This window comes from Rattus norvegicus, chromosome 3, assembly GCF_021556685.1.
Source record: "Rattus norvegicus strain SHRSP/BbbUtx chromosome 3, alternate assembly SHRSP_T2T, whole genome shotgun sequence".
Classification (NCBI taxonomy): Eukaryota; Metazoa; Chordata; class Mammalia; order Rodentia; family Muridae; genus Rattus; species Rattus norvegicus.
Genome location: NC_141536.1, coordinates 152,661,326 through 152,674,021, shown reverse-complemented (window position 1 = coordinate 152,674,021; position 12,696 = coordinate 152,661,326). Strand labels below are relative to the sequence as shown.

The window sequence follows — 12,696 nt, the reverse complement described above, 5'->3', positions numbered from 1 at the left end:
GGACTACTTTCCAGTCATGTACCCCGTTGCTGGTCTTCTGAGTCCTTTTGTTGTTTGATAACCCACCAAGTCAAATTTATGCTGCCCATATGCTAATGAATGTGAGACTGTCCACTGGACATGGTCACCCTAGCAGGGCACTTGTGACTGATTTATAGACTGCTGTTACATTATTAAATTTAATTGTAAGTTTATTATTCTTTTTCCTTATGTTTTCCTTCTGCCACTCTCTTAACGATGTAGCTCAGTCTAGGACAAGAACTCAAGATCTGTGACCTTCTACCCTTGTAGTAGTTGTTATTAGTCTGTGAATTTGCTACACCTCTTGTTTGTCTTTAAATATTCACTGGGGGTTTCTACCCCACTTCAGACCGTTTAGTTTCCAAATAAAAGACACAGAACTTTGAGATTTATAACCAAGCTTATAGCAAAGTAGCTCGGCAGCTATCAACCCGCTAAGCGATCTTGTCTGCTTCTCTGCCAAAATCCCCATAAAGGCTTGTATCTGTTCTGTTTATCCTGCTCCTGCTTCACCAGGCTAGCCCTCATGGCCACATGCTCATGGTCCATACTACCCCATGGCGACTCCTCTTCCTCCTCCCTGGCTCTCCTCTCCAACACCCAGCCTGGGAGCCTTCATCCTGCCTGCATCTTACTTGTCCAGCTCTGGCTGTCAGCAGCTTTATTAACCAATTGGGGATACCTTGGAAGGCAAGGTTTACACATCACTTTGTGTGCATGGGAACCTGTTTGTTGGACAGAAAGCAGATCTTGGTGGCAAGGAATTAACATCTGAAAACCTAGCCGCTCCAGACCAACCCCAATAGCCCTTGACAGTTGATCAGGTTTTTAATACAAGACAGGGGAAACTGTCTCCAAAAAAGACAGAGGTGAGAGAGGAAATGTATAAACTACTTATAAGCTTTAATCTTTAATCCCATGGCACATATGAAAACTTCCATAAATCTAGAGAGAGTTTTGCTGGTAGTCCATTACACTGTCTTGCTTTGTCTTTGCAAGGTTGTGGGTAGTAAGTGGCTTCTCCACCGATGCAGTACACCAATTGAGCCGAATTATAAATTTAAAAGCACATTCATTGGAAGTAGCTCTCAGGGCAAGCTGAAATATCTCACAGCCGGAGATCAGTCAAGTCTCAAGGCTGGGCTGGACTAGAGGCTTCTTAAAGGGGAGGGGAGAATGGTAGGGTACCAAGGTTACAGCCTTATTTGGTGAATTTTTAGGACCCTATAGGGTAGTCTTCTATCTGGTAGTCACTTTGGAATCTGGAACTAGGAGCTGGCTTTATCCAGCATTTTGCACAGGCTATTTTTGAGAGCTTCTGCAAGCTCCTGGCGGGAATCTCTTTGTCCCCAAATCTCTGGCCTAACATCCCAACCGCTTTAGATATAGAGCACAGACTCAAATCTGACTATTTCCAGCTGAGCCATAATGTCAAAGGGAGGGGATGTCGGGAGTAGGTGGTGCTGTGGGCACAGGGATTTAGGGGTTCAGGAGCATCTGGTGAATGGCTACTCTGGAGACCTCACAGATGCAATCCTTGCAAGAAGCAGAGGAGGCAAGGTGCTAAGGACAAAAATAGACAGATTATTTATTACCACTGCCCCTATGAACGGGGCTAGCAATGCAGTGAAGACTTCCAGGAAGAGCGGAGCGGAGGGGTGCCCTGGTTATATTGGCGCAGTTCTTCAGACATTCAGTCTGTGGAGTGACATGATATGGGAGAGCTGGCTGCTTCCCTGTGGGATGCTCTGTGGGACCATGCGAAGCTAGGAAAGTACAGGCTGGACTTGGCAGGATGCTGGAACAAATAGAAGCCGAACTGAATGTCTGCCTCACTGCTGGGGTTGCCCAAACACTGCCTGCAAGCCCCTCAGGGAAGGCAGAACACAGTCTGTATAATAGGGGTCCCAGTCTGTGTTTCTCTGGGTAAGAAACAGTGCAGCCTGAGATGGATGCTGTGGTTCCCAGTCTCCTTCGTACCCAGGTGCCTCTGGAATACCAGAAGTTGGGACAGGGGTCTACAGGTCCATACTTCCCCCCCAGGGCATCTAAGCCAGGGAGGGGATGGCTTAGCTGGCGACAGAGGCCATAATCTGGGTGGGTTCCAAGTGAGTGTCAAGAGTATGGAGGGGTTGGAAGAGATAAGGCCTTCTCCAAGAGATTTAGGTGGGGTTCTTTACAACAAAGCCTCCCCATCCCCGTGATCCTTGAAAAGTGAGATGGTCCTTGCTTGTCCAAACCATTTTTATTTTGATGGTGAATATGAATGCATATACCTGACTCAGGGTCAACCAGGGATTCAGGAATGAATGCATGCTCAGGAAGGGAAACTTATCAGCTGAACACGCAGGTCTTACTACCTCATTAGCATGGAGAACTCCAGGTTTTTATGCTACTTGATTGATATGGTCCTCTCAGTGGGGTTTTATGGTCACGTGTTTTGCAGGGAGCTGGCTCCAGGCCTGCTGTTCTCAATCCTGAGATTTCACCAAGGTTTGAGCCTGCTCAACCTACCACCAGTTCTTCCTTCTGGGGGCATGGCCCACTTACCAACAAACACACACACACACACACACCACATACACACACATACACAACACACACACACGCACACCACATACACACACCACATTCACACACAAACACACCACACACACACACCACACCACACACACTGTACACACACACACCACACCACACCACACACACATACACACCACACACGCCACACACACATACACACATGCACATACGTACACATACACACCACACACACACACCACACCACACACACACATACCACACACACACCCCACATACACACACACACCATACCACACACACACATACACACCACAAACACACACACCACACCACACACACACACACCACCCCCCCCACACACACATACCACACACACATACACACCACACACACACACCCCACATACACACACACACCATACCACACACACACACCACACACACACCACACACACACACCACAGACACACACACACCACACCACACACACACATACCACACCACACACACACACCATACACACACCACACACATACACACACACATACACACACACATACACACCACACACACACACCACACACCACACACACACTCACACACCACACCACACACACATACACGCACATACACAACACACACAACACACCACACACACCACACACACACACCATACATACACCACACACATACACACACACATACACACACATACACACCACACACACACAGTACACACACACTCACACACCACACCACACACACACATACACGCACATACACAACACACACAACACACCACACACACCACACACACACACCATACATACACCACACACATACACACACACATACACACACATACACAACACACACACACACCACACCACACACACCACACACCATACATACACCACACACATACACACACATACACACACATACACAGCACACACACACACCACACAGCACACACACACTCACACACTACACAACACACACAGACACACACATACACCATACACACACACAGACACACACATACACACCACACACACACACCACATACACACCACATACACACACACACCACACCACATACACACACACCACACACACACACCACACACACACACACACCACATACACACCACACACACCACACACCACACCACACACACATACACATACACACACACATACACACACATATACACACCACACATACACACACACACACACCACACCACACACACCACACCACACACACCACACCACACACACCACACACACACACACACACACACACACACACACACACACACACCACACACCACACCACACACTCACACAGGGCAGATGATAAAGTTAAGAAGTTTAGGGAGAAACTTTTCCTTAGGTATGCAATTGAAACTTGGCCCATGGTCTTGGCAGTTAAGGGAGGAGAATCTCAAAATCAGGGAAAAGGGAAAAGATCACACCCTGAGGAACAGGCTGGAGAGAAACAGGCTGTTAAGTCACAGGGGTACTTATCTGACGTCCATTTAACCCAGGAGAGGTAAATTCAAGTCAATTTCTGGAAGGTTACAAGAAGCTTTTTAACATTACAAAAAGAGGTAAGTTTTAGGAATGTTTGTTGGGGTGAACTATGTGAAGAGCACCTCTGTGTATTCAAATGTTGATGCTGTACAAGCAGAGAACTGAGTCCTGGCCAGATTTTAGTACTGTTATATTTTTAAGATTTATTTATTTATTATGTATACAGTGTTCTGCCTGCGTGTGTGCCTGCAGTCCAGAAAAGGGCACCAGATCCCATTACAGATGGTTATGAGCCACCATGGGGTTGCTGGGGATTGAACTCAGGACCTCTGGAAGAGCAGCCGGTGCTCATAACTGCTGAGCCATCTCTCCAGCCTGGTATTGTGATTCTTATGGCTCACCCTCAGTATTTTGTAAACACTCTTCCTTCCTCACCTGTTGATTTTGCTTAATAAAGGTCTGATGGCCAATAGCTAGGCAGGAAAGGGAAGGCGGGGCTTCTGGACAGAGAGAGGGTCTCTGGGAGAAGCAGAGGTGGGGAATTTTGCCAGTGAGAGATGGAGGTGGTCAGATACACTAGACTGAGAGAGGGGCAAAAACCTAGTCATGTGGCAGGCTAATAAGATTAAGTTAGATGGACTATCTGGAAGGTAGCCCAAGCTAAGGTCTAAGATTTTATAAATATAAATGAGTGTCTGTGTCATTCTTTAACAGCTGGAGGGTCCAGAGAGTTCTGCGACACATGTTAGCATTACCAGCGTTTGTACTGTGTATTGAAACCCACATCATAGAGAAAGCAATAGATTCACACCTCTGTATCGTAGCAGATGCTTGGGAAATGATTTTGGATTAAAAGCACGACCACTCTTTAAGGTGAGCTGAGGGAAGGCAGAAGCCTTCCACTGGGTAGAAGGGGCGAAAGCTCACCTGATTCTGATTTTCAGTGTAACTACAGACCATGAAAGAGGGGCTTTTTGCTTCTATCCAGAAGAATGATGTGTATATATTTAGCACAGTGACAAGCACCTTTAAGTCTATACTTATAAGACAACCTAAAGAAATGGAAAATCTTGAGCTTGTGGCTATGATAATGGTGGGTGGCATAGTGAAAGGCTTTACCAGAGTTAGAATGATAGTTTATCAGAACTCCATTAATCAATGTTAAAGATCTGAACTTTATAGTCTAAATACAACAGTAGCATAGCAGGGGGGGGGATCTGAAGCATTTTTAATTGCTTTTACATACCTTAAATCACTTTCTTTTTTTTTCCTCCATCTTTATTAACTTGGGTATTTCTTATTTACATTTCAATTGTTATTCCCTTTCCTGGTTTCTGGGCCAACATCCCCCAAACCCCTTCCCTTACCCTTTTATACAGGCTTTCCCTCCCCATCCTCCCCCCATTACCGCCCTCCCCCCAACAATCATGTTCACTGGGGGTTCAGCCTTGGCAGGACCAAGGGCTTCCCCTTCCACTGGTGCTCTTACTAGGCTATTCATTGCTACCTACGCAATTGGAGCCCAGGGTCATTCCATGTATAGTCTTTGGGTCGTGGCTTAGTCCCTGGAAGCTCTGGTTGCTTGGCATTGTTGTTCATATGGGCTCTCAAGCCCCTTCAAGCTCTTTCAGTCCTTTCTCTGATTCCTTCAATGGGGATCCCGTTCTCAGTTCAGTGGTTTGCTGATGGCATTCGCCTATGTCTTAAATCACTTTCTTATCACCATTTAAGCTTTCATGTTCTCCAACCTTTATAACTTGGATTCGCCAACTTTAAAACACCTTCTTACATCCTAAAGCACTTTCTTAGAACCTCAAAACTTAAGCTGCTGTATCCTCAGTCCTTACTTAAGTTTTACATCTTTTTTTTCTATCCAGTTATTTACCATGAAACACAGGTGGATTACTGGGAGCAGTCCCTGTAAAGTAAGTTCCTTTAGATAAAGGACTGGCAAAAAAAAAAAAAAAAGTTACTTTGAAACCTGTTTTTTAAGTCTGGTAACAAGGTAGCCTGTGTCCAGACTTAGTCTGGCAGCTCCAGGAGAGTGAGGCTTGAAGTCTGATTTTCACACATGGAGAGGACTGAGAAGGCATCTGAAACCTTGGTTTCTGCTGTTACGTTGTTAAATCTTTCATTAGTCTAGTCTTCAAACCCATCAAAGACCTGAGAAGGATAAATTTCACCTGAGTAAGCTCTAAGAGCAGACTGAGTAGCTTCTGAGTCTATTAAAAATTACCTGGACAATCACGCAATGTTCCTCTGTGCTTGGCAGGGCATCTTTCTTCAACTGCCAGGCCCATACGATTTGACAGAGAAGCAGGAATTTTGGAAGGACTGTCCTACTTTTGTCTAGACAAAGTAAGTGAGTCAGCTCTACAGTGCCCTGCCTGTCCATAGTTTGAACAGTGTGCTGTCAGCAGTTGAGGCAAAGGGCAGTCTACAAGCTCAATGGCCAGCTTTTCTACATGTAAAGCAAGCTTCATGTGGTGGTTCTTCTGTTCCCATCTTCTCTGGGGGAGATTAGGCATGTCTATCACAATAAGTGTTTTTATTAAACATTTTAAATGCCATATTCTGCAGATCTCTGAAGTGTTTAAGGACTATATGTCTATCTAAAGCACACTTTGCCTGCTTATAATTATTTTTGTTTAACTTTAAAAACATGTACTGGAGGTTAAATAAAGTTTATTCCTGTAATTAATTGCATCTATCATTAGTGGGACTACAAATATAGTTTTGAACATATTAAAGAGTTTGATCATTCATAAGGTTATTAACTATTAACTCACACTTCTTAGTTATCCTTAACAATTTACAATAATTTAGAAGCTTTCGTAAGACAAGGACTTTAGGTTTAGTCCTGTTAGGTTTGAGTCTTAAAATCAGGATTTTGAACTGAAGCTCTTCCAGTATCAAAATAAAACATTTAGTCATAGATACAGTCCACAGAGAGACTGGCAACCTTACTGATCATACTACACACACCACTATATACCATTGTAGTTTTCTGCATAGCTTATTTTATCCAAACAGCTAATGCTTAAAAGACCAAAAAGCTAGACAAATATTATTGTGAACCTCATTAGATCTTAGGAGTTTAAAGATCTTGATTATTATTAACTAATTTATTAAGCATACATTGCTACTTATTTGTATGCACACATACATACATATATATATGTATATATACATACTTCTTAAATTAGTTTTTGTTAATTTGAATAGACCTTTATAATCTTAAAACTTCATCCTTAAAAAAAAAAAAAAAAACTTCATCCTTATGTATAGTATGTTGTAGCACATATAACCTTGAATTTCTATCTTCATCTTACAAAAATCCATACCAATCTAAAATATTTGAGACTTGTTGTTACTTTATACATCTAAGGGAGATAGAATACCATGTGGTCATCTTAAGATGGTGAAATCATACAAGAGGTTGCAAGCCATGTGGTTGCTTATATCCTGGTTAGGTTACTAGTCAAGATAAAGGAGAGCCATATGGTTGTTATTTAAAAACATTTATTTTCCTAGTAAATATATTTATATCTATATATTTTAATGATTTTCATTCAAGTTATATGCACATATATGGAGAGTCAAACCCAAGTTTACATACATATATGCACATATATATTCATGTACAGATTTTTAATTATAAGCCTTTTGTAGGTTATAAGTTTTGTTATAAGTTTAAAGCCAAATCTTGTTGCAGATTATACAGATTTTTAAACCATACCCAGTGAGCAACTTACAAATCCCTAGATAAAAGTTTACAGCATAGGCTTGAGAATATCATGGACAATTAAAGGCACCAGGCAGACATGACCAGAAAAGTGTAAGAAGAATTTTCCTGCAAGAAAGCAGGAAAGTGGCAGGGTTTTAGATGGAGAGGAGGGGGGTTGGTCCACTGCTGTGACAGAAATTAGCAATGGGGCCCTAGAACCCAAGTGAGATGTTAAAACAGAGAAGGTAGCCCCCATGTTCATCAGGAAAGCAATGAACTTACTACCTGGAGCATTACCTGGGCTCAGTGAGGATGAGGGGGGCCACTGAGCCTGGTACCGTCAGTCCTCAGCCAGGCCAAGGAGCTTGAAGACTGGGAGGGTCTGATTTGCCATTGTTAGTGGTTTGGCACAGAGGATGAGTCCACATAGGGGAATTGTGATTTCCAATGGCCAGGTTTCCTGAAGGCAGGGCATGGCTTCCTTGGTGGATAGGAATTAGGACAGATGAGGGACCAGTAGCCTTCCTGGCCACAGCAAAACCAGACTCCTGGCAGAGCTGACTTAGGCTGAACCCTGGTTGGGTGGGGCCTGGCACATGTTCCTTTGTTCTCTGTGCAGGAATACCGTTGGCCTTAGGGCAGTGAAGTGGAAATTTCTGGTTTCTGTGGAGACTCAGTTGTAGCTTGTGAAGTTTTACTGGAAACTGTCTTATGTTTTTGCTGAAGCAGACACGTGAGAGGATGTTTTGCTAAGAACAGGCACATGATATTTTGCTGGAAGCAGCTTGGAAAAGAGGCATGTGATTTTTTTTTTTTTTTTGCTAGAGCAGATACTTAGAAAGGATATAAATATAACCCAACAGACAGTGGACAATGCTGGGTGGGATTGGTATGCCTTACCATTCTTTGCTGGTCATCATTTGACGTGACTTCATAGCCACTTCCTCGGATTCAGGTCAATTGGCAGAGCCTTGGGGTTTCTTCTGGATCATGGGTCGAGCTACCACTGCTGATTTAAGTGAACTGAACTGCTGATCTGACAATGAAGATTGGGTTTGCTTCAAAGAACTGTTTCTAAGCAGGTCCACATCTTTCTTTGCCTTATTAACCTTTCCTTCCCACTACCTCTGGTGGGTGGTGTGCTAGAAGGGAGGTTAAAGCATTTAAGAACTCTAATTAAATGTAGGTTTTGAAAAAATATCTAAAGGGGCCGGGGATTTAGCTCAGTGGTAGAGTGCTTACCTAGGAAGCGCAAGGCCCTGGGTTCGGTCCCCAGCTCCGAAAAAAAAAAAAAAAAGAACCAAAAAAAAAAAAAAAAAGAAAGAAAAAATATCTAAGCCTACAGGTCAGCTGTCAAGGCTTGGGCCTGAGGCATAGCCTTCTGCTATAGCCAAGACCATTGGGAAGACTTGGCCACCTCCTCTTGGGCGTTTAAAGACCTTCACAGCCATTTCTACCAACTCCTATGCAGGGGGTGGGGCTGGTGGCGGGGGCGGAGGGAGTTGGGGACCATCCTCAGCCTTTTTCAGCTGTTTTGTTTTTCCCTAAAGTCTGAAGCCGGTTGAGAAATAAAATGAGAGGCCAGTACTGCAGCTCGGGCTGGAAAGGCTGGGTCAGGGCAAGGGTACTGATTTATGGCCTCTTGTAATCTGTTAAGAAAAACCACCGAATTCTCATCTGTTTGTTATGTAACCTCAAGGAGTCTGTCAAAGTCATTACCCATGTAGTCTGCTCTGCATTCTGACTGGCTGAAACCTGAACTCTTTACACTCATGTGTAAGCTTGGATGGAGGACTGGACAACTCAGAATCATGCCAGGTTAAATCACAGACTTAGTTACCATTTCACAAGTATACCTACCACTTACGAAAAGTTTAAAATAAATCTTTTTTAAAAATATTATTTATTTGATGTGTATGAGTACACTGTAGCTGTTTGTAAAAATTGTATAAGTCACAAAATACAGTAAAATCAAAGGTGCCCTTCTGGTGTCTCATTGTTCATAGTGTGCTTTGGCCAGGCCACAGAACAAAGAAAAACCACGTGATTTGGGGGTGTGGCCTGAGACGGTTGTAATAAGACAACCCAGAGGTGACTGGGAACTAGGTTTCCATCCGGAGCTGCAGTGTGAACTCCAGGTTAGTTCAGGGGCGAGATGGCATCATGTGGGTGGAGAAATCTTGGGAAGAGGAGTCCCTCTAGCCGCCAAGATGTCCCCTGTCTTCTTGTTCCGATGTAGGCATTTTTGGTGCAGCCACGACTCTTGGTAGAGTAAGTCCCCATAGGCACCGGGTGCCTATGCAGCCACAGCTAACAAGAAAGGCAATTTATCCATAAATTAAAGTCGATCTGATCTGGTGGAAGGGTACTAAGGTTATAGCCTTATTCAATGAGTTTTTAGGGTGGTCTTATGTCCAGTGGTTACTTTGGAGTCCAGACCTAGCAAGTGGCTTTGTACAGTGTTTTGTACGGACCATTTTCACAGGCTTTTGCAAGCGTGGGCTCCTTGCAGGGATCTCTTTCTCCTAAAACGTCTGCATTTAAACATTAATGTGCCAAAAGTTAAGCCTCCTGTGCACCAATACCTGAACCCTATTTGGAGAAACGGTGTTTCTCTCTCTCTCTCTCTCTCTCTCTCTCTCTCTCTCTCTCTCTCTCTCTCTCTCTCTCTCTCCCCCCCCCCTTCCTTTCCCCCTCCCTCCCCCCCTCCCCCGCCTCTCTCTTTGGCTACGTGATAAAGAGTAAGTTGTTGGCTAGCCCGGGCACATGGCCTCTGAACAATTCTCTTGGTACCTGAACCTACAGCATAGCATAATGTATAAACTAGAAAGTGCCAGACTCTCCCTGCTAGACCCTAAGAAGAAGATATTTTCTCCCTTCCCCTAGGAAAAAAGGGGTAGGGGTGGGGCTTGAAAGGAACCAGCTAAGTCCTTCCTGTTCGGGTTGACTCACTTCCGCTTTCCTGACCTGCGACCTCAGCTTCCCTTGCTGGTTATCCGCAGCCCAGAGCTGATCCAGTCGTCCTTGCTCCATGGTCACAGGACAGTCAATACTCTGAAGAGATGAAGCCAAACAGCCTCCTACAGTTCACAACAACCACCCTCCTTTGCCTTAGCATGGTGCGGCTTAGCGTAACTAGGAAAGGAGGTGATGTAGAGTGGTCCTGGGGGAACTGGGGTAGGGGAAGAGTTTTCCTCTGAGAATTTTGTGGAACCAGCTAGCTGGTCCTCGGAGTGGTCCCACCAGTGTTTCCTATTCACTCAGGGGCATTTTTTTTTTGCAGTTACACCCAAACAAGGGTACTGCCCGGAGTTTCTTCTTAACTGCCCGTTTGTCCTGTTACCTTTATGCAACCGTGATAGTGGGTGCAAGGGCACCAAAAAGTGCTGTTTCTACTACTGTCAGATGCGGTGTGTGGAACCTTGGACATCTTTGACTTGAAGTGAGTGGGCCCCAGACCAGCCTCAGAAACCTGCCTTTGGATCCATCTTGTCTGTTTAGAGAGCGCAGAGTGCCCAGCACCCATGGAAATCACGGTAGTCAGAGCTTTTAAGTTGGGGGTTGCCTATAAACACTCAAGCAAGAAACGGTGGCCCACACCTTGTAATCCTAGAGTTTGAGAGGTTGAGACCAAAGGATTATGAATCCCGTGTGATCCCTGACCATGTTGGACGTCTGAGGTCAGCCTGGGATACCCTGCTTGAGATGGGCACCAGACTTCCCTGTATAATGGGACCTTTCTTCAGCATCATTGCCAAGCCACCCAACTATTACTAATTTTTTTTGCCATTTTTAATGGCCCCATTTCTCAGTTTATTGAACTTCACATTTCAGTTGAAGAGTAAGGGGGTTGGGGATTTAGCTCAGTGGTAGAACGATTGCTTAGCAAGCGCAAGGCCCTGGGTTTGGTCCTCAGCTCTGGGGGAAAAAAGACAAAGAGTAAGGGATCATAATACTATCGCTGAATTGCCCAGAATCCTCCAGCCTTAGATCCCTAACTCTTTGACAGACAGCATAGCTCAGTTCTCCAGAGAGAACTAAATCCGAGTGCGATTCAGGCCATGGTGGCAGTGGGTTCCCAAACCATGTCCCCGGAACAGCTTACAAGTGTTCCTGTCTCTGATCCTTCTCTTCCTAGATGGAAACCTTTCTTAACCACGGCTGGGAAAAATACAATGACATTGGCTCCAACTTGGATGGCTGACCTTGAGTTCTTCTGTCTCACAGACCCCTCTTATTGGTGAATTAAATGTGTATTAGTATTAAAGCGAAACAAATAAATACATCCCTATGTAATAACTGTTCTCTGGTGCCGTAGCCAACTGCTTGAAGCTAGATACTTTATATAGAAAAGAGGTTTATCTCTCTTACAGTTCTGGAGGCACAGTAATGTACTGTCAGTTGTTCTCAGCTCTACTTAGGGCTTCTAGGTGAATGATATCACACAGCGGTGGCAACACATGTGAAAGTCAAGAGCACTACACACGGGGGAAAAAATGGCGGCACCAGCTTATCCCAAAGGAATAATTCCAGTTCTGCCAGATACACATTGACTGTTTCTGAAGGTGTTACTCATCTGGTCTAATCAACTGCCACCAGGTCATACCACTTAAAGGGTCCCTACCTCACAATATGTCCAACTTGGAAAGGCATTTGAGTATAGCATCACAGAGGCAGATGTAATCATTAATATCTCCCTTTTTCCCCCCTAAAAGAACCATGGCAGTCTGCTATGCTGTGGCTGTTTGACATGTCAGTTGTTTAACAGTAGATATCCCTGCCTCTCTATCAACCATCAGGAGATTGACTTCCTACAAAGGCGAAAAACAGCTCATCCAGACCCTGTCTAATCTTAGAGAGTTCCTC

The 12,696-nt window shown here is 44.4% G+C and overlaps 1 protein-coding gene across 2 annotated transcripts; it reads left to right on the top strand.

The window, feature by feature from the left end:
• The first annotated feature begins 10,795 nt into the window (after window positions 1–10,795).
• On the top strand, window positions 10,796–12,134 carry Wfdc15a (WAP four-disulfide core domain 15A). Of its 2 annotated transcripts, none has more exons than NM_001008869.2 (3): window positions 10,796–10,977; window positions 11,114–11,276; window positions 11,969–12,104. In NM_001008869.2, exons 1-2 carry the CDS (start codon window positions 10,893–10,895, stop codon window positions 11,269–11,271), a joined length of 243 nt encoding a protein of 80 aa, NP_001008869.1. In that variant the 5' UTR covers window positions 10,796–10,892; the 3' UTR covers window positions 11,272–11,276; window positions 11,969–12,104. The 2 variants fall into 2 exon arrangements, with proteins under 2 accessions (NP_001008869.1, XP_087509858.1); XM_087653732.1 differs by having other exon boundaries at window positions 10,797–10,977; window positions 11,114–11,272; window positions 11,969–12,134.
• Window positions 12,135–12,696: the final 562 nt, after the last annotated feature.

Coding starts and splice junctions, on each gene's coding strand:
- Wfdc15a (XM_087653732.1), top strand. CDS start 10,893: ATGAAGCCAAACAGCCTCCTACAGTTCACAACAACCACCCTCCTTTGC. Junction 10,978..11,113: donor TAGCGTAACTAGGAAAGGAG/GTGATGTAGAGT, acceptor TTTTTTTTGCAG/TTACACCCAAACAAGGGTAC.